Below are 27,967 nucleotides of genomic sequence, written 5' to 3' on the forward strand. Positions count from 1 at the left end.
ATTAATTGGACACTCTAAATTGCCCCTTGGTGATTGTGAGTGCGGCTGTTTGTCTCCGTGTGCGCTGCAATTGACTGGCAACCAGTTCAGGGTGTACCCTGCTTCCTGCCCGTTGACAGCTGGGATAGGCTCCAGCACTCCTGCGACCCTCGTGAGGATAAGTGGCAAAAGAAAATGGATGAATTACTAATACTGATTGGACCAGCAGGATGTGAGTGTGTCCCATCAATGGCACAAGACAGAAAATAGTAGGTTCGCTGATCAAGAATTAAATGACTTCATTGCCAGAGGGAAAAAACCGTTGGAAAAAAAACGTTGTCATACGCTCAGGCACAATTGTACTGTACAAAGTATTTGCGGATTTATTCATCTTTTTTCACCATGGGCCCCAAAAAATTGATGGCCAGTGCCATCATGATGCTGCCATGTGGCCTCATGCTGCTGCTCGACTTGAGAGGTTTGCAGTTGAGGTTGAACCTGAAGTTAAGGAAATTGATTCGCTGGGAAAGGTTGAGGAAGACATCGACGAGTTGGTTCACAGAGGATCTTTCGACGGAGAAGTTAAAGGCTGAAGGCGATGCGACACACGACAATGCAGGAGCAGTTTGCACCTTAGAAGCGGCGGCAGCCACTATTCCCTCAGCCAGAATAAAAGACGTAGTGGTGAAATTCCATAACATTACTGAATTTTTTCAAAAGAACCATCCGGAAAATGTGTTGACTATTTGGAATATCGCTCACTTTGATGACATTCGCCTTGCACATTTCTGCATGATTATTAAAAGTCAAACATCCTTGGATTAGTACTTCATAAAACATTGAAAGTTGAAGTGCCACTGACACCAAAAATCACAATTTAATATAGGTATTATTAAAACTACAAATAATATCACTTTGATGAAAATACCAGTTGGAAAAAGTGAGCTGAGAGTGTTCTATTAAAGCATAAAGTTGCGTAAATCTGACTCGATGCTACAATGACTTTTTGCTCGCCATGCACTCAACATCAAATGTACATGAACATAATTTATTATTCTTGAACTATACTTTATACTTGAAGGTGCCACATTCATCTATTAAAACAATTTTACGCAAGTATAAACATTGTGGGAATGTCCTATTATTACACCTCTCAGGAAGGAGACGGTCTGTGTCCCAGTGATGAACGCGTTTTGGTCTGAAATGTGTGAATCAACCCCAGAACAAAAGCTAAGCACCTTGTTAAGAAGCTGAATGAAACTGGGCATAAAGTGTCACTATACCCAACAAAGCTCCTGCACCAACATGGGTTGAGCAGGGTTCATACACTTCCAGAGAATCAAAATTCCAAGAATTTTCCATGACTTTCCAAGTATTAAAAACGAAATTCCATGACTAATATTGGATTGACTGATTGTGGTAGACAGCAATATTTCAGCTAGATCATGTGTTTCCACTTGAATAATAAGTGCCAAAGCTTATCAATGTAGCAGGCGCATCATTAATGACTTGTGAAATTTATGGTTATTAAAAATATAAAGTATAATTACATGTTGAACCTATATTTCCATCTAAGGTTAATGTTATGTTGCCTATATTTAAAATACATAATTTGCTATTTATGCACTCTATTGTCTGTGCTTTCATCCTCGATCAGGCTGTGCCAAGGTGGAATTTTAACATTATACACCATCTCATCCTGTGCTTTCTACTTTGGCTTCAGACCAGACCTCTTTTACTTAAAAAAGAGAAAATCTCGTCCAGTTGCACCACTTTTTCTTCTATTATTCACATAACCTGACATTCATTATAGCAACAGAACTTTTTTTTTTACTTTTACCGTTATTATCGGGTGTAAAATCTTGAATGTTACTTGGGCTTTTTATGAACTTTGAGTTTCATTTCTTTCCATAGATTTTCAATTGGATTCAACTCACGTGAATAGCTGGGCCATTCTAGTAATTGAGGGGGACCAACTGACAGTGTATATGGTAGTATGTTTTGGGTCATTATCATGCTGAAATGTCTACCTACATTTGATTTTTGTCATCCTTGTAGATGTTCACATATTTTAGTCAAGAATGTTTTGGTATATTCACCCTTCCTTCAATGTGAGGTTTACCAGTACCATTTGGCGAAAATCAGTTTTACACCATGTGCCCACCTCCAAACCTCACTGTTGGTATGGCATTTTGAGAATGATGTGCAGTGCCATTCCTCCTCCAAACATGATGTGCATTAAAACATCTAAACAGTTTAATTTTGCTCTAATCAGACAAGAATATTATTCCCCCAGTATTGAACTTGAGAAAAATGCTGTTGTGTTAAAGACTTATATCAGCCAGTATATATTGACGCTGGCCAACTGTGTCATTTTGAAAGACAAGTGTGAACCGTCAACTCATCAGGACAAACAGTAAGTAACCTAGCTTGCCCAGACCTGTGCTGTAACATCCAACAAGCTCTTCCCACCACAAAGCACCAAAAGCTATTCTTTTAACACACACATCAATCAAGCGACATTTGTCACGGGAATAAAATGAGTTTTTTCTCCGAGTGACATCACATATGGTCATCTCAAAATCACAAGGGTGTGTGTGTGTGTGTGTGGGGGGGGGGGTCTTCACCATAACAACTTTACAATACAAATAATTAGGCCAAAATTCACAGATGTTGCATGCCTTGCGGCACTAAGGTCCTCCATAGTGCCGCAAAGCATGCTGAGAGGATGTAAATAGCATTTAAAATAGATGTTTTGCCAATTATTTTGTGAGTCACTTTTGTATTCGTTTTATTTACTAGTTATGCTATTCCGTTTGCTGTGGTGTGATAGTTTTAGTTTCATTGTGACAGTAATGACCTGCCTACACGGGCAGTGGGCGGGGCAACATAAGGTTCTTCTGCTTGCAGATGTGTTCCTCACTGCCTAGTGAGTGCAATCATATGCTATGTTACAAACACGCTAAAACACTTGCTGGTATGCATGCTAACAGTGTAACCAGTATGTTTAAGTCTACTTTTTTGGACAAGTCACACAACAATTGCAAATGCTGGAACTCACTGTGCACATAAGGTACACCACATTGTTAGGCGGCATGTCTAATCTGGCACCTCCTCTATTGAAACGAGAATTTAAGACCTCTATGATCGTGAATATATGGTAAATTAAAAAAAAAATGGAGACCAATATGCGGGGCCACTAACTGTGAAACACGAATGGGCAAGGGCACACTACTAAATTTAACATAACTACCAAATGTGGGTGGTCCAGGGAAAAATGTAAATTAAAGTTTTGACATTACCTGAACTGGCCATGTTATGTACATAAATGTAACTAGAAACATTAGTGGCCATAGAGTTGCTGTGAGAAACTAAAAAACATGAAAGAACACTGAATGAGTATTTCATTTTTTCTTTTAATTAACAGAGCTAGATATCATTTTAAGATAGTAAACTGGTCAGGCAAGAAATAGTTTGACTCAGTGGGAATTACAAATTTTTGTGTGAGTCTAGCTTGCACAGGGGACAACAACAAAAAAAATATCACGGCACTGTTTGAAACCTCGAACCAGCTACCTTGATGGTAAACATAGTGTTGTTCTCATTTAAACACTGGTATGACGCCGTTTCAAAACTAACCAATAAATTTGAGTTTATTGTGAAGATCAGGATGAGGTTTATAATTAATATTTGTAGGGGTACGGGCTTTTTCTCCAGTCGGGCAAACTTGTTGTGACTGTGACGAGCGGTCACGGTGACGTTTCAAAGCCTCGAAAAATGTCTCCATTACACTGCGTTTGCACAGGCACAACTGCAATGCTGATAACAAGAGAACGCAGCGTTTGAAATGTTATCGCTTGTAAAATTATAGACCTTCGGAGCACAAAGCTTGAAAGCTCGGAACGAGGAGGAGAGGGAAAAGAATAGCAGGTTAATGGATAAATGTTAGCAAGCTAAGTTGCCTAGCTGGGATGGCCGAAACAACGGATTCGGGCCTGTGATTCCTCTAAGGTATTTTGGCGCACATTATTCATATGACATCACGCTGTTGTCCATGCAAAAAATCTAAGCATGCGTTACTTTGCTAATGTTAGAAACTAGCAACTGTTTACACCAGCCTCAAAAAGAAAAAGAAAATGAAAGGTCTGAAAATGGGAAGTCAACACTTACCTAGCTTTACTTTCTACGCCATCTTGGATCCACTTGTCAGATACGCGCAAAGGCTCATGGGATGTAATCATCTGAAGGTTGCAGGGTGCGTTACTACACGAATACCGGTTGTGGGGTGACAATTTGTTTAAAAAAAAAAAAAAAAAGTGACAATCTGGGATTTGCTTCCATGTCTAGAACAAAAGTTGTAAAAAAAAAAATTAGGTTTGCAAACTACAAATAGTTGTATGTTATAAAGGCAAAAAAGCCTGGGTAAGTAGGTTAACAGCAACAGTGAGAGAAAACAAATGATCAACTGTTCTCGGAGGTCAAAGGTGCTATTCCATCCGACATTGGTCAAGAGGCCGGATGCAGCCTAAACTGGTCACCAGGTGATCACAGAGATTGTGAATTGTGTTTCATCGTCAAATGATCATAACTTCCTATACATTAGTGACTCCCAGGCAGTGTGCCATGAGATCACAAGCCAATAAAATTTCCACTTAATTTATTTGATGCAAAACGTTGTCGATACAAAAAAAAAACATTTTCGTTCATCCATCCATACCAATGACCGTTAAGTATAAATTGTGTGTAACTGACCTGTGTGTCTACCTGTTGCCAATCATACAACAAAATAGTGGTCAACCAAGCATACTTCACACTGAAAGTTTTAGTAAAGTGTGTATACTTTTTGTGCTATTTACCTAACATAAAATTGGCTCCAAAGTTTGGGAAACACAGCTCCTGATATATTCCAGTCTACTGGTGTTTACACAGACGTTTACAGATGTATCTATATTATTCAGGAAGCTCGTACATCGTTTGTATTTTGTGACAAAAATATGATATTACACATTTATTACACAAATGGGAGTTTATTTTGGGGAGGGATTATATTTTTTTCAACAAGTAAACCGTCAGCTCTAACATGCCATGAATCAGGTGTGACAGGAGTATGCAACAGTCCTGTTATCAGATTTTAATGGGCAAAACAACAACAGTTGTCTTACTGTTGCTACAGTACTCCAGATCTTTTGTCGGCCAAAAATCTTGTATATTCAAAAACTATCCAACAGAAGTGGGCGTGGGGGCGACTGCAATGTTGTGTCACTGCAGGTTGTGGATCATTTCCTCCTTGGCAATGAGATGTGTAGTCTTGTTGACCAACGACATGAGGGAGTTGAGTTTGTGTGACCAGTCGTTGAGTAGATCGTTTGGATCTTTGGGCCTTTGGAAGTTGATGATTCCGGCCAGACGGTCCACCTTGGCGTAAATGGTCTTGTTCACAACGAGACTGGAGAGAAACTCCTCAGATTCCTAAAAAATATATCATGTCAGATTTTTCCTGACACCATATTCAAATTTTGGAAGATGTGTTCTGTTTACAATTTAAATATGGATAACATTTAGAATTGTGTGCACTATCTACTTGTGCTTTTTTTCTTATTTTAGTAATGCAATTTGCATGGAAATGTATGTTTTTTTTTGCTTTTTTTTTTTTTTTTTTTTTTTTTAAATGGCAGGTGGACAACAGCCACCAAAAAAAAAAAACAAAAAAACACGACATTATGGGATTTGCTTCCATGTCTAGAACAAAAGTTGGAAAAAAAAAAATCAGGTTTGCGAACTACAAATATTTGGTCGTTATAAAGGGGAAAAAAGCCTGGGTGAGTAGGTTCACATCAACAAAAAATGGCAGGTGGAGAACGGCCACCTATGTTGCTGTCACACACAGTTGCAGTCCCAACAGACATCCCTCCCCCATTATTTAGTCCTTACATCAACGGAGAGGTCAAGGAGCCCAGCCATCCTCTTCATTGTTATTCTGGTGTAATATTTGGCCATTATTCTAATGTTCTGTATGGAAGAAAAGACATTTGTTAATAGACCTACATCAACATTGTTTATTTTCTGACTACATAATTGTAATTAATTTGCCATTGTTTTCTCTTGAACATATGGGTTTCAAAAGTAGTGATGGGTACAGTGCCATGAAAAAGTATTGGCCACCTTCTCAAATTCTTATATTTTGGTATAGTTTCCCTAATTTAATATCTGCGATTATAAAATATAAACTATAAAAGTGAACTTAAAATGCTTAAAAGCATATTTTGAAGATTGAGAAAACTGCAACCACGTTCCCTTGTTAGCAACATTGCAGTCGTGCCTGTGTAAATGATTTCATCGAGAGGAAAAAAAAATGTTACTTGGCCCTGTGTGGAAAAAAGTAATACCCCTGATTAAATCATTAATCATGGCTAATCACAATTTTTTGGTTAATTTTCACTGCTCACAGCAAAGGATAAGTACCTCGAGACCTGTTCAATCAAGAAATCACTTGAATAAAATCTGGCTATAGAAAGTCAGACAAAAGAGCTTAAAAAAAAAAAAAAAAAAAAAGACATGCTGCAAGGAAATTCCAGAACAGTCACTAAATAAAGTGACATCTCAGTCTGAAAAGGGTTACAAAAGCCATTTCTAAAGGTTTAGGAATCCAGCAAACCGTAAGGGCAGTTATTACCCTCACATGGTGAAAACATGTAACAATGGTGAACCATTCCGAGAGGGGCAATCCACAAAGATTACGAGGACAGTAAAAACGCATCGACAAAGCCACAAAAGAACTCACGACAACTTCAAGAAGTGCAGACCTCCCCTGCCTCAAACCAAAAACAAGCACTATCTAAAAGGCAACATGTGAGCAACGACAAACAACCTTCTGTCACTGTTCCAATACTTTTGCCAAATTGAAAAGTAGGTGGGTTAAAAAAATGGGCTCTGTCACAAGTTGTTTAACACATCCAGATACAAACACCATGAAATAAAAGATGGAATTCTGAACTCATTCATCTTTTGATTTGAAACCCAAATGTCTTCAGTATAAAGTACCACAAAAAACAAACAAATTGACCATGCCATTCCAAAACCATTGGAGGGGACAGGAGATCCACCACTTCAATGCCAACTTATTATGTGGACTGGGTAGCTGCATGCTAGCATTGCATATCCATGGGTTGTTGAAGTCAGTCTGATGCATCACTCTCAATACCAAAAAACCCCCGCTCGTGGTTTTTGTTTGTTTTAGCACTGTTAATATTCTGGGAAATGCAGTCAAACTTATGTTTCCCTTCCCTACAATGTTGTCCAGTAGCAAAATAATTATTTTGTAACCTTTAGAAGAAACACATCTCAGTGAATGGTCATGACTGAAAGTGGGTACAGAGAGTATTCAGATCCCCTTAAATTTTTCACTATTACATTGAAGCAATTTGAAATCAAATTAAAATAATTTAAGTTAATTTTTCACCTTCAATATACAAACAGGACCACATATAAAATATTTGAATTGTTAATTTTTTTTCTGATTAAAAAAAGAAAACCTGAAATCTCTCACAGTTATAAGTACTCAGATCCTTTGCTCAGTCTTTTATTGAAGAACCCTTTTGAGATAATACAGCCATGAGTCATTTTTGGGAATGACGCAAAAAGTTTTTCACATGGATTTGGGGATCCGGTGCCATTCCTCTTTGCAGATCTTCTACAATTCTGTCCGACTGGATGGTGAGCACTGATGGACAGCCATTTTCAGCTATCTCGAGATATTGAACTGGCTTATAAGTCAAGGCAAGTGGCAGGGCCGTTCAAGAACAGTCACGGAGTTCTTCTGAAGCCACTCCATTATATTATTGGTTTTGGATCATTGTCTTGTTAGGTGAACCCTCAGCCCTGTCCAAGGTCCTACGAACACTGCAGAAGTTTTTTGCCCAGGACATCACTGTACTAGGCCACATTCATCTTTCCTTTGATTGCAACCAGTCGTCCTATTCCTAAAGCCAAAAAACACCCCCACAGCGTGATGGCTTCACTGTTGGGACTGTATTGGACATTGGACAGTTTTCGCCACATATAGGGCTTGGAATTAAGGCCAAAAAGTTATTTGAATCTAATTTCTACCATTTTGAAGTCTTTTATGTTTTTTCAAGCAAACTTCATGTGGCCTTTCTTGTGTCTTGCACTGAGGAGCGGCTTCCGTCAGACCACTGCCATACAGCCACGACTGGAGGAGGGCTGCAGTGATTGGTGACGTTGCAGAACTTTCTCCCATCTCCCGACTGCATCTCTGGAACTCAGCCACAGTGACCTTTTGGTTCTTCTTTACCTCTCACCAAGGCTCTTCTCCCCCACTTGCTCAGTTTTGCCGGACGGCCAGCTCTTGGGATGCCCCTGGTCGTCCCAAATGTCTTCCATTTAAGTTTTATGGAAGCCACTGTGCTCTTAAGAACCTTAGGTGCAGCAGATTTTTTTTTTTTTTTGCAACCTTGGCCAGATCTGTGCTTTGCCGCAATTCTGTCTCTGAGCTCTTTGGAGAGTTCATTGACCTCATGATTCTCATTTTCTCTGACATACACTGTGAGCTGTAATGTCTTCTATAGACAGGGGTGTGGCTTTCCTAATAAAGTCCAATCATAATCAAAAACAACTGGAATCCAATGAGGTGTCGAACATGTAACAGCAAAGGATCTGAATACTTACAACTGTGCTATTACAGTTTTGTTTTTAATAAATCTGCATAAATTTCAAGTCCACTTTTTTTCCTTAACAATTTGGGGTGCTACATCAATGGGAAAAAGAAAAATAATAGCATAAAAGTGAGTCTGGATACTTTCCGTACGTATGTGTATGTATATATATATATATATTATATTATATTACACAGTTGGCAATAACAGAAGTAAAAGGTTTTCTGTAAGTCTTCACTCAGTTTTAACACCTTTACTGGTATTTTAGCCCATTTCTCCATCCAGATCTCCTCTGGAGCATTGGGGCTGTTGCTGGGCAAGACACAATTTCAACTCGCTCCAAAGATTTTCTCTGGGGTTGCTTGAAATGCTTCTTAAGAAGCCAATCCTTTGTTGCCCGGGAGGTGTGTTTTGGACATTGTCATACTGGAAAAACTGAGCTACATTTAATCTTCAATGCACTTGCTGATGGAAGGAAGGTTTCACTGAAAAAAAAAAAAAAAAAAAAAAAAAAAAAAAAAAAAAAAAACACCTCACAATATATGGACCCATTCATTCTTTACTTTCAGGTTAGGCCCTTTGTAGAAAAAAAAGTCCTAAAAGGATGATGCTTCCACCGCCATGCTTCACAGTAATTATGGCATTATTTGGATGCAACTCTGCATTATTTCTCCTTTAAACATGACAAGTTGAGTTTTTTTTTTTTTAAAAAAAAAAGTTGATTTTGGTTTCAACTGAAATTCTCCCAATCCTCTTCTGGATCAGCCAAAAGCTCTCAAGCAAACTTCAGAATCCCTGGTGGGGTAGTATGTAACTGATGTTAGCTTTTGTAACTTTGGTCTCAGCTCTCTGCAGGTCATTCTGTAGGTCCCATGTGTGGTTCTGGGATTATTGCTCACCGTTCTTATCGACAATGTGTAAAGAATATTACAACATGGGCTCAGCAACACTTCAGAAAACTAATGTCAGTAAATACAGTTCAGCACTTTGCACAAGTGCAACTTAAAACTCTACTATGCAAAACAAAAAACATTGATCAACAACACTGTCTCCTGTGGGCCCAAGCAAAATGGAAAAGTGTTCTGTGGTCCGAGAAGTCCACATTTTAGATTGTTTTTTGGACATCGTGTCCTCACGGCCAAAGAGGAAAAGAATGACCCAGAGTCTTATGGATGCTGAAGCTGTACATCAACAAGAATGAGAAAGAATTCCACCTACAAAGATTCAGCTATTAGTCTCCTCCGGTCCCAAACGTGAGGTCACAGTGAGGAAACATGACACTGTCCCAGGTTTTTGGGAACATGTTGCACCCATAAAATTCTTAATTATTTGCTAAAAACAGTTTATCAGTTTCCCCATTAAATATCTTGTCTTAGTGGTGTATTCAATTTAATAAAGGTAAAACGATTTGCAAATCATTGTATTCTGTTTTAATTTCTTTTACATGTCTCAACTTTGTTGGAACTGGGTTTGTATGCAGGTCTTTTTGTTTTCCATTGCACTGATGGGTCGACAGTCCTCTTATGTCTGTAGATTTGTGGGGACAGAAATATTTTTTCTTCTGGACTCTGCACTCTACCTTTGAATTATCAATGAAATAGAAATGTGTTCATATTTACTTTTCCTGGTGTCTCATTTTCTCAAGAGTATTCCTTCCATTTGTTCATAAGTTTATCCTTATACCGTTTCCTCAACTCATGTGCATCCTGAAAAATTTGGGGTATTTGCCACCCCTGTGTTCAGTGCAATGACCAATTGCGTGCATACAACCGCATTTCTGTGACCACTGTGGGTTTGTTTTTCCATGAAGAAATGGCTACAACAATTGTCCATGTGTAAGAAACACTGGAACCTCCGTGTCCAATACAATGTCACCATACAAAAGCAATTGAAGAGTTTTCAAAACGCGACATGGGCATTTTTTCAGATTTACGAAACTCGCGCCAAAATTATCCAGCTCCGAATGGTAGTTATCGGGATACTCTGATTTTTGTTGAAAGTGCGACATCTCGTTCTATATCAGCCAAGGAAGATCGTGTTTTATTTCAAAATGCGACATATTGAGATCTTATTTAGAGCAAAATGCGACATAATTTCGTTCAATCAGCGTGTGCTGCTGAAGCAAGCAGCATCCAATCAGAATTCGTCTAGAGGGAAGTTCCGGTTTCTTCCACATCATCATCCAAAATGGCTGCGCCCACGTTTGAGAGAGATGCTAATGCCGAGTTTGATTTTATGTACGAGACACCGGAGAGAATGAAGCTGGGAAGGAAAAGAAACCCAGCGGAAACGGGGTCAGAAAAGAAGCACTTGCTATGATAGTAGACCCTATTTTTTCTCTTTGTGAAGTTGACCTATTGTTTCCTTTTTTATCACATTTGGATTTTCTTTTACATGAAGTCTATTTTTAATAGAATCTACTGATGTGTGAATCAGTAATGTTTCTTTTCTACTTATTAATTGAAAGAAAATAAAGACTTTTGATCTTTGTAGATTGTTTTTGTTTACACTGAAAAATATCCAGTACAGTCAGTAGCAAACCTTTTCATTGTTTTGCCATGTGATACATTTTACCATGTTTTTTTTATTTGGATCCTTGGCATGCATTTTTGTCGATTTTATCTTTACAGTGTTTCTAGCTTTCAAGCTGAACTAAGTCTTGTATTTTGTTTATCAATGTTTAATAATATCGAATAAATGAATCAGTGATTGTGCTGTTTTACTTGCAGGCTGTCCCATTGTGAGGGTGCTTTTCCTATTTAATTTTAATTCTTTATGAAATTATTGCAATTTAATACTTCAGTTCTCATCCAAGTATCATTGTATCTGAATGTAATAAACACTGTTTTGTCTATGATTGTGTAATGCTTGAATAGTAATTTTGTTGTTCAAAATATTTCACCAACGATCATTAATGAATGAATAAATTTTTATAATTCTATGCAATCTTTTTTTTTTTTTGCCATTTTTTATAAGGAAAGTTATCGGCTATGACTTAAGAAAAGTTGACATTAAATGGAAATCAACACCCTTGGAGTAGACTCAATTTCTGTCTATGAGCATTATGAATACTGTTATTATTACTACAGACTTATATCCTATTCTGCAGTGTTCTTTCCCCCGACAGCGACAGCTATAAATAAAATCAAAAGAAAGCAGACTCAATGAGTCAGATTTCAAACAGTGAATTTGTGAGTTTGAAACTGATTTCATTTTGGAGATGTGTGTATGAGATCGACGACCTATTTTTTTTCTGCTGGTATCCCTCGCAACCCATATTAACCTTGTTAGACTGGTTTGAAGCAGTTTATTTTCTTAATGATCTCACATCAACTTATAAACAAAATTAATCAACTGAGTGACACAATGCCTGCAGATGTCGGATTGCAGAATCGCATCCAGATACACAAAATTACAATGATGTAAACTCAGCCTTTCCAAGACCTCATACTGAACAAACAGTTTCTAAATAACTGAAAAACACCTTTTTAAAAGAAATTCCCATTTTTTTATCTCCTTTTTCAACATCTGTCATTAGAATTGTGAAAATTGTGACTGACCCTTATTTCTGATACCTAACTCTCTAAATGTGGTGGTCATGGTCTTAAATATTATTTTAAAATGCTTGAAATGTTGAAAGGCAAATAGTTTTCATGATTGCCTATCAAAAGCAACTGATTTAAAAAAAAAAAATACAGCTGCTCCTGAAGGTTTAAGTCGAAATTTGGACATGTCTCACTTTGCCAAGAATAGAATGGTTGGATATGTCTCATTTTGGAGAAAAAATGAAATTTGTCATCAAAAAAACTCTGTGAATATTAAAGCCAATATTTTTTTGTAGTATGGTATTTAGTTACTTTTTAGCATCTCTTTCCATCCCCCAATAGTGAGAAACATAAATTGAGTTTATTGTTTTCACTTCAATACCAAGCCCTTTTCTCAAAATGAAAAAAACGGATATGTCTCATTTTGAAAACAAACTCTTCAATTGTTTTATTGTGTTTTTACAGAATAGGGGAAAGTCTGAATTAAGTTTTACAGCTTCAGTGTGGTATGGGCAGTCCTCATATTCCTGTGTAGATTTGTGGAGACAGCAGAGATATTTTTCCGTGCACTCGCCTCTGAATTATCAATGAAATAGAAATGTCCATATTTGCTTCTTTTCTTGGTGTACCTCATTTTCTTAACTAGACTCTTACATTTGTTAGTGAGTTTATCCTTATGCAGTAATCCGTCTCAACTTTGTGGATCACCTATCGCGAATTCAGTGTATCGTGGATTTCTGACAGCCCCTGCAAAAGAAAAGCCGGATTGCTTGCTACATACTAATGCACCATCCCCAGCGTGATGACATGGACCAATGAAGGAAAAATAAAAATAAATAAAAAATAGAAAAAAAAATGCCAGCATACATTAGTACAGTACTGTATAGTATATTATGGGGGAAGGCAATGCACCATCCCCAGCACAACGACATGGACCAATTAAGCAAAAAAAAAAAAAATATATATATATATATATATATATAAAAACGCCAGCATACATTAGTACAGTACTGTAGTGGGAAACCGCATTGATAGGGTATAATGCACCCCATCCCCAGCGAGACAAAGACCTAAGAAGCAAAAAAAATATATATATATAAAATAAAATAAAAAACACCATTTATCCCTACCTCGCAGTTTTTCCATCTTTCACAGGTGGGTCTGGTACCAATTAACTTTGAAATGAGGGATTACCGTCGTCTTAATTTTCTTTACCACCCCCCTCTTCTCAACTCATCGTGTGCATGCTGTAAAATATTGGGTATAGTGGAACCTCTACTTACAAAATTAATCAGCCGTGTCATTAGATGACTTTTTCATAAGTGGAAGCTTAAATTACATGTAAATAGCGTAATCCATTCCAAACCCTCAGAGCCCCTGCCGCTAAAATTAAGCAAAGTACATCATGTAATCAATAATAAAAAAAAATATACATTTACCTTTGGTGTTGGGAGACTATGTGAAGGGTGAGTTACAAGCAAAAGGCATTGTGGGGGACGGAGGTTGAGGTGGTAAACTTTGACAACCATGAGAAAACGCGTACGAACATGCGCACATGCACAACTTGATTCCACGGAAGTTTCTTCTGGTCCAAGGTGCAGAAAAAGGAAAAATTTTGCGCAAAACACCAACAAAAAAAGTTGTACTTTTCCTAAGTGCGTTAGCCTGTGACAGTGCCAGCATGATTCGGTGACGGTCGAATGTCCAAGAGAGCAGCTCTATCTTGCCACACAAAAGATACAGGAAATACATCATGGGTAACGAGCGATGGTCCGTCCTAGTCAATGGGATACCAGGATGATGCTACGTGATGGTCGATAGGAAAGCAAATCTATCGCGTCACACGTACCAAGAAACAAGCAGTGCATCATGGGTAATGACTGGCGTGCTTCCTAGCCAGTGGGATGCCAGGAAAATGCTCCGGCAATAGCCAATAAGAGAGCAGCTCTATAGCGCCACACAAACCAAGATACAGGATGTTTATATTCGATAAAATTTGGAGAATCCAGCGCCATTTTTGTCCTTTCGGTTCTTGAATTTCCTTCATAACAAGAGAATATTTTTCCGAGGAGGCATTTCTTAACCTGAATTTTTCGTTACTAGAGACGTTCCTAAGTAGAGGAACCACTGAATTTCCCACCCCTCCTCTGCTTAGCGCAATGAACAATTTCATGTATGCACCTCTATTTCTGTGACCACTGTGGGTTTTTTCCTTTCAATAAAAGAGGGGTACAATAATTGCATCCATGTGTAAAAAACTGGAACCTCCATGCCCAATATAAAGCTCCAGCACTATGTTGGAATATACAAGCAATTGTTTTATTCTGTTTTTACGGAATATAGGAAAATGAATTAAATTGTACACCTTCAGTGTGGTATCACATTGGGTCTTTGATGACAATCTGTTGTTCTGTATGTCAGTTTTACAGTAAAAAGAGTGAAAGTCACTTTTTTGGAGAACTGGGGGCCCTTTTGATTCAGGGTCTCTATACTGCAGGTTTTTACCTGTTGGGTATGGGTCTCAAACCTATCCTCTGTAATAAACTAAGGATTCCTAAAACCACTGTTGTCAATGTGACTTATTCAAGTTCTGGACTTACATGTTCCACCACCCTATTCTTCAGATCCTTCCACCGCTTCTCCCCCTCCTCAGAGTACAAGAAAATATCTGTAGCGGGGCTCCCGGGTGAGCCCTCTCGCAGCTCCTTCCCATAAACCTCAACCAGGGCAGCCCAGCGCATAAGCTCCATGGTGGTGAATTGCTTTAGGAGGTCCCTAGAGATCGATCACAATTAGAACATGAATTTCACATTGTACTTCTGAGGACCCAGGTTTTCAGATAACTTCACCCTTCCACCTTTTATTACACTCAATTCTAAAATAGAACTTTTTTCAAAATTTTACATACAACAGACCCTTAATGGCAGAATGAACTGATTAAATAAACTTATTTCAACTGAAAAAAAAAAAAAGATATCAGCTTGTACAGAAGTATTCTTAGCCTTTACTCTATATGTAACAATATGATGCCCCAAAATTGGTTTTGCCATCTCCCTCTTTTTAGCACCTATAACTGCTAGGTTTGGATCCCTCGAGAGAGGTTCAATTGGATTTAAGTTTGGGCTCTGGCTTAGGCACTCAAGAACATAAACAGAGTTGTCCTGAAGCCAGCCTTTTGATAATCTTGGCTGTGCGCTGAGGGTCGGTGTCATGGGGAAAGATGAACCGTCCCAAGAATGTTTCTCCATAAGTTTTGTGGATCATCAAGATGTTTTTTGGCAAACGTGAGACAAGCCTTTGTATTCTTTGCTGAGAGCAGTGGTTTTCACCTGGGAACTCTCCCATGGATGCCATTTTTGGCCAGTGTCTTATCTTTTGTGACCTCCTGGATGAGTCGTCGTCACACTGAGTAATTTTAGCTGCTTGTCCACCCCTGGGAAGGTTTGTAACTGTTCTCAGTTTTCTCCATTTATGGATAATGGCTCTGACAGCGGAGCCTTGGAAATGGCTTTGTAACCTTTTCCGGACTGATGGCGTTAACCAGATTTTTCTCATTTCTTCTTAAATTTCTTTGGATCGTGGCATGATGCATTGGTTCTTGAGCTCGTGTAGCCTACTTCACATTCTCTGGCAGATTCTATTTTAAGTGATTTCTTGATTCAACAAGTATGGTGGTAATCTTGTTTGGGTGTGGCTTGTGAAATTGAACTCACATTTCCCAAATTTGTGGTTAGTCAAAGTTACTGTGATTTAACAAGGAGGGAATTACTTTTTCACAGAGGGTCAGAAAGGATTGGATTTTTTTGTACCTTAACAAATTAAATTGTAATTTGAAAACAGCATTTTGTATTTCCTTGGGTTGTCTCAGTGACATTAAAATTGGTTTGATGAACATCATAAGGGGGCTTAATACTTTTTTCACGGCACTGTGCTGTAGTTTTAGAGGTATAGTACAAGAATACAAAGTCACTGATGGTGTAGTGGTACACTCACCTAACTTTGGTACAGGCAGCGTGGGTTAAGTTCCCACTCAGTGACTGTTGTGATCAGACGACACTCACCTAATTGGTAAATTGAGAGAGTCGCGCACACAAGATTCACGATTGGCTAATTATTAAAAACTCTGATTTACTGGATTTTTTCCCCTCATTTTGTTTCTGACAGGTGAAGTATACTTGTGGTAAAAATTACAGGCCTCATCTTTTTAAGTGGGAGAACTTGCACTTGAAGTTGGTGGCTGACTAAATACATTTTTACCCCATTGTAACAAAATGTGGAAAAAGTAAAGCTGCCTGAATAATTTCAGGATGCACTGCTGAAGTCATGTCACTTACTTGTATTTGGGAATCTCTTCCAATTTTTTATCTGCACTGATTCTGTGTACGAGGTCAGACTGTTCATTATCGTATGGGGCAAGAATCACATACAACACAACACTCTTCAGGGCCTGAAAAACATTGAATTTATGCACATTTCTTCATGAGAATAAAAGAGCAGTTAGGTTTAGTGTAGCATAAATATACCCGTTGCCACTTGCTGCTGTCTTCTAAGATGCATGGAGTGTCATAAATGGCCCGATAGTGTTTACAGATAGACAGGTAGGAACCCTCATGCTGATCCACCTGAATCATTAGGTTGTAGTACTTCAGCTTCAGTTCCTAAATTGTACATGGGAAAGGATAGTTTTCAGTTAAACCATCCATGCATGCATTTTTGTATCAAACTTTTTTCCACAGGGTCATGGTTGCACTAGAGCCTATCCCAGTTGACTCTGGGCAATAGGCAAAGAACGCCTTGGACTTTGTCATTAGTCAATCAGTTAAACCAGTCCTTCTTAACGCATAAAACCAAAAACAACAAAAAAAAAAACCACCTACACTTGACACACAGTAGTGGCTTGATATAGTTTAATTTGTTCAGTCCATTTTCTTTACCCTGTTTGTGTAAGGTTTCCTTGAGGTACCCATGTTCACGTACCTTTAATGCGATACGGCCATCTAATAAAAGACCATTATTTTGTTCTGCCTACCACTATGTCTCACTGACATAAATAGATGAACAAAGACACATGAGGCATTATAAAAAAAAAAAAAAAAAAAAGCCTGTGGTTCCGATTTCCTGACCAACTTGAAAAATTCCCGCCGAATTTAACTTTTTACACCACAATAAATATGTCAGTTCTCCACAGCCCCACGTGCATTCTCGACAAAGCACGGAGTTAGGTTGGGTGTTTGACAGCAACTGCGGCTGTCGGCGGCGTGGCTTTGTGCCACTTCCTCATGCGCGCTGCTACACCTTGTTTCATCCTGTATACGTTGTGTATCTAATTCTTGTTTTTCACGTTGTTGCCAGGTCATTGTGTTTTTACAGTGCCTTGTGAGAGTATTCGGTCCCCTTGAACTTTCCACATTTCAGGCTTCAAATATAAAGCTATAAGATCAAAATTTTTTGTCAAGGATCAACAAGTGGGACACAATTGTGAAGTGGAAAGAAATTTATTGGAGATTTTAAACAAAAACCTGAAAAGTGGGGCGTACAATATTATTCGGCCCCCTTGCATTAATACTTTGTGGTGGCACCTTTTGCTGCAATTACAGCTGCAAGTCACTTGAGGTATGTCTATCAGTTTTGAAAATTAAGAGACTGAAATTCTTGCCCATTCTTCCTTGCAAAACAGCTCTCGCTCAAGGAGCTTGGATGGACAGCGTTTGTGAACCGCAGTCTTCAGCTCTGCCCACAGATTCTCGATTGGATTCAGGTCTGGTCTTTGACTTGGCCATTCTAACACCTGGATACGTTTATTTGTGAACCATTCCATTGTAGATTTGGCTTTATGTTTTAGATCATCGAATGCTTTCACACGGCACTATCTGCATGTGTGTTCACAAGCATCAGCTTGGGTAACTGCCTCGTCCCATGTCATAGCGTTACTGAGCCATATCATGTCAAGTTATGTTTTGATGTTTTAACATGTCTGATTTCTGACATTGTTTCATGTTTCTTGGACCGAGCCTTTTGCCTTGTGATTTTTGTACTGTCGCCCTTTTGGACTGCCTTCCTGTGTATGACTTCTGCCTGGCAATGAACCTTCCTAAAATCCACGCTCACGTCTCGACTTCCAGCATCTGGCACCTCCACCTAATTTGTGACCAAATCAAGTTTATTTATCATTTCAATATTCCAGTGTTTCGTAATGCGTGACGCCATCATGAATTTACGCACGAAAAAGCGTGAATTAACGAGAACTGACAAGAAAATGGCGGCACAATGGAGACAGAGTAAAAATATTTTGTTTAAAAAAAAATGATCCTAGTTCTGAAATGTAGGAAATCACACAATTTTTTTGGGCCTTATTTTTTTTCTAAATGTCTTTTTCAAGCAGTTAAATAAACAAGTATATACAATAAACGAACAGGTCGTTTAAATGCTCGTTTCTCTAGCTTGTGATCGGATTGGTGATCGATTACCATTTTTTTTAACTCACAATTGAATATTAAGTCAATTGATTTAGTTCCACATACATTGGTTCTCAGTTCATAGATGTGAAATTGATACAGGTCCTGAAGAACCCCAAGTCCAATGTTCATTTTAGTCAATGCTGCCCGCTGCTGAGAAATGCATATGCGTCACTTGGACACCCTTTATTTTAACCACGCAAACTTTTTTTGACCCAGCCCCCGAAAAAGAATCAGAATCAAGAATTGTTTTGAATAGGATTGATCAAATTTATATGATATCCAACCCTATTGACTGTAAACTTCAAGTGTGAGTGTCAAGCAGCTTGAAACCTCTTTTTTGATTAAATGCTCACCATTTGTTAAAGTGGCGCTTATTGTAAAGTGAGTTGAATTGAGTTGCCTGCCACTAAGTTGGCACATGCAAGTCAAAGCAAAAATAAGGCCAAATGAAGGCTCGTATCGCCAAAAATTCATAAGCCGCGACTGTATTACGTTGTTAAATCTCTTATTGTGTCAGTATCTCACCTCACTGCCCTCCTCTTGAAAGAATTTGGTGTTTATCTTCTTGCTAATGATCTGTGTGCGAATGTAATCCTTGACAGCAACGCAAAGCCTCATCTGTTCCAATATGAACTCCACCTTTTCTTTTTTCTCCATTGAGCCATAAGTCTCCACCTAAGAACATTTAAAAATAAATACAAACACTGATCAGGCCCATAAATTATTTTGTTCAGGACGAAAAGACTTAGCAACAACTAACAACGATTAAGCACAATTATTTTATTAGACACTAACCTGTAGCTCTTGAAGAATGGAAGCTGCCTCTTTTACATCTCCACTTTGTTCTTTGATATTAGCCAGGGTCTTTGTGAGCCTGGCACGCTCAATCTCGACATAGATCTGCAAAGATGTTTCAGAATTTATCAAAAAGAACCAAAGCCAACATTTTCCCAACAAGACGTAATAACAATTGAAGAAGTAAAATAATAGCATGCAGTAGAACCTCCATAATAGTAACTTCAACTGTGACTACATCAGAAAAAATTCTTTTTAGGAAAAACAGTCACATTTGAAAAATGTGCAGGTATGGTCAGTCATGCCGGCAGATATAAAGTTACGGGTGTGGTCCACCAGTCATGCTCACAGATTTAAAGTTGCGGGTGTGTGTTCCATTTGTAATTATGAGTGTACGCCTTTAAGAGTGGAGGGGGGGCAGTGTCAGGTAAACTAGGAATTAGAAGTAGGCTGAGCAGCAGCTCGTTAAGAGTCCGAGTGCTTCCGTGTAAAAAAAAAAAAAAAAAAAGACGTCAGGCTGTGGTTTACTGGGCTGGATCAGTTTTCATGTGTGCGACAAGTGTGCAGCTTGGAGGGAACATTGGTCGAGTCTACACAAAATAAGCGAGGTCTTTCAATATCTATGTATTTCTACTCGTAACAAATTTTAAGCACGTGATTTTTTTGTGCTCGACTACAGATATGGGAGTGCGATGGCACGCAGGCGCATATGCACCCGTCAAATCACAGTGACTGGAAATTTTTTTTAAATACAATACAAATATTGTCCAACGAAGTGTGTGTGTGTGTGTGTGTGTGTGTGTGTGTGTGTGTGTGTGTGTGTGTGTGTATAAATGGTCTATCACCATATCACACAAACTCAGTGCATCTTCATTTATTATCTGAACCGCTTATGCTTACTAGGGTCGCAGGAGCACTTTAATATATCCCAGCAATCTTCGGCCAGGAGGTGGGGTACACCCTGATCTGGTTGCCAGGCAATCATAGGGCACATAGAAACAAATAACCATTCACACTCACAATCACACCGAAGGGCAACTTCAGAGTCTCCAATCAATGCATGTTTTTGGGATGCGGCCAGAAACCAGAGTGCCCAGAGAAATCCCACGCAGGTACGGGGCGAACATGCAAACTCCACAGAGGTAGGGTGTGGATTTGAACCGCAGTTATCAGAACTGATGCTCAGTCATACACCGTGAAAAACATGAGACAAGCCTATCTGGAAGTTACCATTAAGAAAAATACAGACAGCCCCCCTAAAATAGGCCTAAGGACGCCACTGATAGAAGTTTTTTATATTTTAGATTTGTGATGCGATGAAATCCACTTCTGGTGCATTTAAAAAAAATAATAATAATACTGGACCTATATATTGAAAAGGTTAAAATGAGTTTAAAATTATATAACTTGGGATCATTGCTATATTTAGGGTTTAAACTACTTGTATTGGCAATTACAAACATTTTTAGAAGGGCTTCATACACAGCCATTTTTGCTATTCACATGAGTCCCTAGTCAATAACTACAGTTTTCTGTTTATTGTGTTGAAAAGTTTGAAACATTCATGTGCTTCTTATCAAAGAGCATATGATGCAAATGATTACTTGACACATAACAAACCTTTCCAGCAGTCACCGTGCGAAGTGTGTCAATGAGCCGCAGCTTGATAGTTAAATCAGTCACAGAATCAACATACTTGTAACATTCTTGCACCATTTTTGCAACAGCCTAATGAGAGAGAGAGAGAAACACATTAGGGCTTTAGCAATAAATGTTCAATAAACAGAGAGCATTAAGCAATGGAAGAACAATTGAGAAAACAACATTGAACAAAATTTGTATTGAATGGATTGGCTGGTAGAAAAGGACTGATGGAAAAATCATGTCTGGCCTGTTTCAGCTGACTCCTCCTTTTGGAAAGTAGCATAATGTTTTCATTCAGGGCATCCCAGTCTTTTGCTGCATAACACATCTGGACCACAGCGACAAGGATTCTGGACGTGGACACCATGTCAGAAGCCTTTGCAAAATATTCAAAATATATACATAATGTATTAAACAAAATACAATGCCATGAAAAACATTTGAAAATGTAAAAAAATTATGAAACTCCCTTTTCAAATTCTATTTTTCAAAGTTTTCCTACTTTAATCAGTTTTTGCAAATCAGCAAATGTAAAAAGACAAATACAGTGAAAAAAATAAGTATTTGAACACCCTGCTATATTGCAAGTTCTCCCACTTAGAAATTATGGATGGATCTGAAATTTTCATCGTAGGTGCATGACCACTGTGAGATAATCTAAGAAAAATCCAGAAATCACAATGTATATTTTTTTAACAATTTGTGTGATACACCTGCAAATAAATATTTGAACACCTGTCCATCAACTAGAATTCCGAACCTCAAACACCTGTTACTCCACCTTTAAAAGTCCACCTCCACTCCATGAATTATCCTGAATCAGATGCACCTGTGTGAGGTTGTTAGCTGCATGAAGACACTTGTCCACCCCATACAATCAGTAAGACTCAAATTTGTAACATGGCCAAGACCAAAGACCTGTCCAAAGACACCAGAGACAAAATTCTACAACTCCACACGGCTGGAAAGGGCTACGGAGAAATTGCCAAGCAGCTTGGTGAAAAAAGGTCCACTCTTGCAGCAATCCTTAGAAAAATAGAAGAACCTAAACATGACGGTCAATCTCAAATCAGAGTGGAGCCCCATGCAAGATATCAACTTGTGTGGTCTCAATCAGGGTTCATAATCAGTCTGACCCAAAAATTTAAGGGTTTTTTAGGGGCATTCTTAGGGACCGACACTAAAAATTTAGGGCTGACACGGAAAAAATTTAGGGCCGACACGAAAAATTTAGGGCCATCGTGGCAAATCAAGAGTAAGAAAAAAAGACTCACTCAATGGTGCCATCAACCGTTCTTGGTTCATCAAATGTTCCAGTACCTCAGTACCTGTGACAGTGATCACCTGTTGCCCCTTGTGGTATTTCTCATTGATATGACCATTGTCAATGTCTTCACATAACAGTCTACAGAAAAACAGATTCTAACTACAATTGCAACTATATACACAAATGTCTTCTACTGATGTCTGTCTAGGCACCCCTACGAGTCTAGCTCCTTGAGCCAACCCAGGGCCTCCTCTATTTGTTGCTGCAGAGGTGCCAAAGTGCTCTCTTGTCCTTTGCTCTGCCTCTGAGTGCATTGGCCTCGGTGATAAACCTCAGCAAATTACAGAGGTCAAATGTTTCCGGTAGTTGTTCACCAGGTTTGCACACACTGCAGGAGGGATTTTGGCCCACTCCTCCACACAGATCTTTTCTAGATTAGACAGAAACCTGTCGTTAAGAAACACGGCGCTTCTGCTCCCTCCAAAGATGTTCTATTGTGTTTGGGTCTGGAAACTGGCTAGGCCACGCCAGAACCTTGACATGCTTCTTTCGGAGCCACTCGTTGGTTTTCCTGGCTGTGTGCTTCGGGTCATTGTCATGTTGAAAAACACAGCCACAACCCATCTTCCACGCTCTGAATGACGGAAAGAGGTTGTTCCCAAAATCTCACAATACATGGCCGCGGTCACCCTCTCCTTAATACATACAGTGCAGTCCTCCTCACCCATGTGCAGAAAAACACCCCCAAAGCATGATGCTACCAGCCCCATGCTTCTCAGTAGCGCCGGTGTCCTTGGGATGGAACTCATCATTCGTCTTCCTCCAAACACGGTTAGTGGAATTATGACCAAAACTTTACATTTTGGGCTCATCTGACGACAAAACTTTCTCTCATGACTCCTCTGTATTATCTAAATGGTCATTGGCAAACTTAAAGACGGGCCTTGACATGTGCTGGTTTAAGCAGGGGAACCTTTCGTGCCATGCATGATTTCAAAGCATGATTTCTTCGTGTATTACCAACAGTCACCTTGGAAACGGCGATCCCAGCTCTTATATATATATATATATATATATATATATATATATATACATATATACACACACACACACACACCACACACACACACACACACACACACACAACACACACACAGTCACTCATTTGAAAAATGTACGGGTGTGGTCAGTCATGCTGGTGTGATTAGGGATGGGCTTAAAATAATTTACTGGATTAATATAACATAACTGTAAATTAAAAATAAAATTTCAAACTCAGAAATGATCATTTCCAATTTTCACTGATATTAGTAGAACATGATATAAAACAGTATTTAAAATTTTTCAATCAATAAAAATTCTTGATCTGAAGAAAAATTAAATGCACTGGCCTGTCAAGGAATAAACACAAACGGTCTATACTCCCAATGTTTTGAAAATGCTGAAAGTTTAGTTCAACATAATCACCGTTCGTGGCAACATGCTAGCGATAGATTGGAACAAACATTACTGTCGGCAATTGTGACGTATTGTTGTGTGTGGGAGGGGGGCACGCACCATGGGACTACACGAAACAGGAGGCAGACTTGCTCGAACGCGCTTCTATGTCCATGCGCTAGATGTATTGGCCACACCTGAATCAAGCAATGAGTTTTTTTTTTTTTAATGCCGTCACACTGCCTCGCGATCGACGCAATGAGCACTCCTGGTGTAACTGAATTTCCTTTGACATGGCTTATGATGTTGATGACTTTCGACGTAAATGCGCTTGCATTACGTGAAGCAGGTCTGAACATGCGCTTTCGTACATGCTCCGCACATGCTTGCATTTCCTGTTTCCGGCGAATACCAGTTGTTTTGGAGCAGGCTTGTTTAGTGAACAACGTTTATGAAATAAACACGTAAATTAATGTCAAGACCACACAAAATAAGCGACGTCTTGAGAGAATGCGAGGGCAGGGGCGTTACTGTTACTATTGTTAGTGCCTTAACATGGCTACGCTCGTGAAAGCAGAACAACGAACTCAAATGTATGTTCGATTAATGTTGTCAACTAATATATGGATTAATTTTAGTCAACTTTTCCTCAATTTTCTAGAGCAATTTTCATGAAAATTAAAAAATCCGGAATTCCGAGAAAATCCGTGATATAGGGTGCTGTGTAAAGATTGGGGAAAATTTTATTTATTTGTTTTTTTTAGCGAGTGGCTGCAATAGACTTTTCGACTGATGTCACACACCTTCTGATTTAGAACGTGGGCGCCATCTTGGTTTGGTGAATTCACGTAAACACACGTAACTACTCAGGAATCATTCCAGAAAGGTGTAGTAATGGGGGCGCATTATTATGTTATCGGTTGCTCAAACGGGCATCGTCAAGGATCTTTCTTTCAACAGCCAGCTGTGAGCAAGAAGCAGTGCGAGAAAACCGAGCAGTTATCAACCAAACGGCGACAACTGTGGCTGTCTTGTATTAGCAGAGCTCATCGAGCAGCCAAGCACAATACTCTTGTGTGAATGCAATGCATGGCTCCAAAATCTGTATTTTCTGTTTCATTATAATAAGTTTGCAAAAACGAATTACCGCACCGCTAGCGGTTTTGTGAGTTGAGTTAAAAATGTAGCTGTGGAAGTGGAGAAAAAGCTGAGGGTTCCACTTGGGACTCGTCCCGGTCGTACCTCTCTCTCCCTCCCTCTCGGTAACAAAAACGAAAATAATCTACACCTCTTTCGTTGGTATAATCGACATAACTTAACACAACGGTGACTATAATCACGCGGTACATATTTAAATGGCATTCTGCAGTAAACTATCCTTAGCAGTGTAGGAAGACACGTTGCTTAAAATGGATACCGCTGCATCACAAACCCAGCCATTGATGAATTGGTTGTAGGCCTCCAGACCTTTGTAATTCTTTAGTTGGTCCAGAGTACAAGTGCTTGTAGAGTAGAGAAGACAGTGGACGATGTCTGGATATGTTACTGACGCCCATATTTGTGTGCTCCATTGTGTTTCTCCATGGCATATGGGTCAATATTGTCAATCAAAGCACACTTCTTGTCGTAACGGTTTCTTGAAAGAACATCTAATGAGCAACGATAACTTTGCAAAGTCTTTTTAGCCATCATGTGTCACTTTTAACAGTTGTACGAACATTTGTGTAACTCCAGTCTATATGCAAAAGCATTAGAGTGAACAGCGCGTCAGGAGAGTGAACCCATCCAACACGGCCAGGTGCCCCACCTGGCCCCGGATGTAGTCACGTGGCCGAAAAGTCTCTATAACTTGAAAATTTTAAGTGTGTCTGAATACCTTCTATAACCACTCTATATACACACAAGTACGCCATAATATTCTAAGTCCTATCCATCTGATTATTAGTTTAAATGTAAGACTTACCGTTCTAGTTTGCTTCTCCAATGACAACAAGCTCTCAACTGCCTCTTGCAGCTTGCCATCCTGATGGGAGCAAATGCATAGATTTTATATCTCACGCTTCCACATTTATAGCATTTGCCACACGTAGAACCGATTGCACACTATAAGATTTAATTCAAGGTAATTATGAGTGCTACTTGTGTGTCCAGCACTAACATGGACACTAAGCCTGGTACGATGCTAGCCGGCGTCATTGCAGGAAAAAAAATACCTCACTGAAGACGCAATGAAAGGCGGTGGGCGGTATAATAAGTCCGACATTTAATTAACTAGAAACTGTTTGTTTCATCGTATTTCTATTACTTAGCTACTTAGTATTTGACGAGTGTTACATAAGTTTAAATCCTGGAAAACTAGTTGGGGAAACTAACACCATGACTCAGCTGGAGATGAGTCACGGCCGCTTACTTTAGCCATTTTCTCGCATTCCGGGAGACGTTGGTCTACAGTTGAGCTGTAGTCGATCTCCATCTTTACAATCTTCCCATCAGATCTTTCGGATCGTTCTTCGGCTACGTTTGCCATGTCTGCGATGTCCAGATTACAGAAATGATCGGACAGCTCCGGTCAACACAATCGGAAGCTAGTACCAGTATTTTTCTTGTCAAACAACGTGACAGGAATTGACCAATCAGCTACGAGCGTTGTACGACGTTCAGCGCGCCTGAAGGACCCACTTAGGTGCCTCATTAGCACGCCTGGTGAAACAATAATCCATGGCCAACATTACTATCCTCAATGTGCATTCTTCAATGTCCGAATTAAAACGAAACTACATTTGTGTGTTCGTTTTTTCCCAAAACGTATAATAACGTCAATAATGGATGAAGTGTAAAGTACAGTGATCCATTTTTATTTTGCTTTTTAACTCCCCCCTTCTCCCTTCCATTGTTGTGTATTACAGTAATGGGAACGAGATTGATTTGCAAAATTTGCTCAACCCTAACCCGAACCAGCAAGCCCCAAGTCAAAACAAGGAGGTCCCAAGTGAAGTCACAAGTTTTCCAATTTGAGTTAGGAGTCATCTTGACAACAAAGTAATGAAATACTTAGGTACACCCTCGTGAGGATAAGCAGCTAAGAAAATTGATAGATAGATAGATAGATAGATAGATAGATAGATAGATAGATAGATAGATAGATAGATAGATAGATAGATAGATAGATAGATAGATAGATAGATATAGATAGATAGATAGATGTGGAGCACTCGGAAAGCGTTGGCCTGCTTTGACTGCACAGACTGGAGTGTCTAAAAATTCAGAGACCAGACTTGATTAATTCACGGATCTTGTTACTGTGTATGTCATCTTCTGTGAGGAGGTATGTGTACCAACAAAAACTTTTCGCACATTCAATAACAGCAAGCCGTGGTTTACAGCCAGACTTCGGCAACTCCCCCGGGCTAAAGAGGACATATAATATATATATATATATTAGTGGGTATAGTGCTGTAGTGCTACACATGCCTGACTTTGGTGCGAGCAGCGTTGGATCGATTCCCGCTCAGTGATGGTGTCGATACCTTCCCTGTGACAGATTTGCGACCAGTTCAGGGTATAGTTAGCCTTTCACCCGAAGCTAGCTGGGATAGGCTCCAGCTCTCCCGTGACCCTTGTGAGGATAAGTGGCTTGGATAATGGATGAATGGACGTTACAAAGAGGGATTATGTCGCTAAACTGGAAAAACAGTTAAAAACCGTTAATGACTCAAACTCTGTCTGGCATTGATTATAACCGCTCACTAATTACAAGCGAGACTCCCCCCAGTAGAAAACAATAGCCGACGACCTCAATAGCTTTTACTGCAGGTTTGAAAAGGACACTTTCACTCCACACACCTACTAATCCACATCCCCGTCCACTCCACTGTTTAACATCCATGAAAAGAAACAACTAAAGTTCAACAAATCGCCGGGCCCAGACCTTGTGTCCCCATCCTGCCTCAAAGTCTGTGCAAACCAACTTGCTCCTGTTTTCAAAGATCTTTAACAGGTCTCTAGAACTGTATGAAGTACCAACCTGCTTCAAATGTGCCACCATCATACCAGTCCCCCCCCAAAAAAAAGCAGTCTCAGGTCTTAATGACTACAGGCCTGTTGTCTTGACATCTGTGTTCATGAAGTCCTTTCAACGCCTTGTGCTGGACCACCTCAAAAACACCACAA

The 27,967-nt window shown here is 39.2% G+C and overlaps 2 protein-coding genes across 2 annotated transcripts in view; both read right to left on the reverse strand.

Annotated features, from left to right (window-relative positions):
- Positions 1-4,591, reverse strand: part of helz (helicase with zinc finger) — a 130,324-nt gene extending 125,733 nt beyond the window's left edge. The window contains exon 1 of the mRNA XM_061828683.1: positions 4,150-4,591. The gene's annotated coding sequence lies outside the window, so the exon portion shown is untranslated. The remainder of the gene's footprint in view (positions 1-4,149) is intronic.
- A 395-nt stretch (positions 4,592-4,986) lies between these two features.
- On the reverse strand, positions 4,987-26,436 carry psmd12 (proteasome 26S subunit, non-ATPase 12). Its single transcript, XM_061828685.1, has 11 exons — positions 26,208-26,436; positions 25,761-25,820; positions 21,341-21,469; positions 21,070-21,177; positions 19,450-19,554; positions 19,180-19,329; positions 16,720-16,854; positions 16,531-16,643; positions 14,797-14,971; positions 5,911-5,988; positions 4,987-5,448 (listed from the first exon to the last, which is right to left on the reverse strand). The coding sequence occupies exons 1-11, from the start codon at positions 26,322-26,324 to the stop codon at positions 5,239-5,241; spliced, it is 1,380 nt and encodes a 459-aa protein (XP_061684669.1). The 5' UTR covers positions 26,325-26,436; the 3' UTR covers positions 4,987-5,238.
- Between the last annotated feature and the right edge of the window lie 1,531 nt (positions 26,437-27,967).

This window comes from Syngnathoides biaculeatus, chromosome 9, assembly GCF_019802595.1.
Source record: "Syngnathoides biaculeatus isolate LvHL_M chromosome 9, ASM1980259v1, whole genome shotgun sequence".
Classification (NCBI taxonomy): domain Eukaryota; kingdom Metazoa; phylum Chordata; class Actinopteri; order Syngnathiformes; family Syngnathidae; genus Syngnathoides; species Syngnathoides biaculeatus.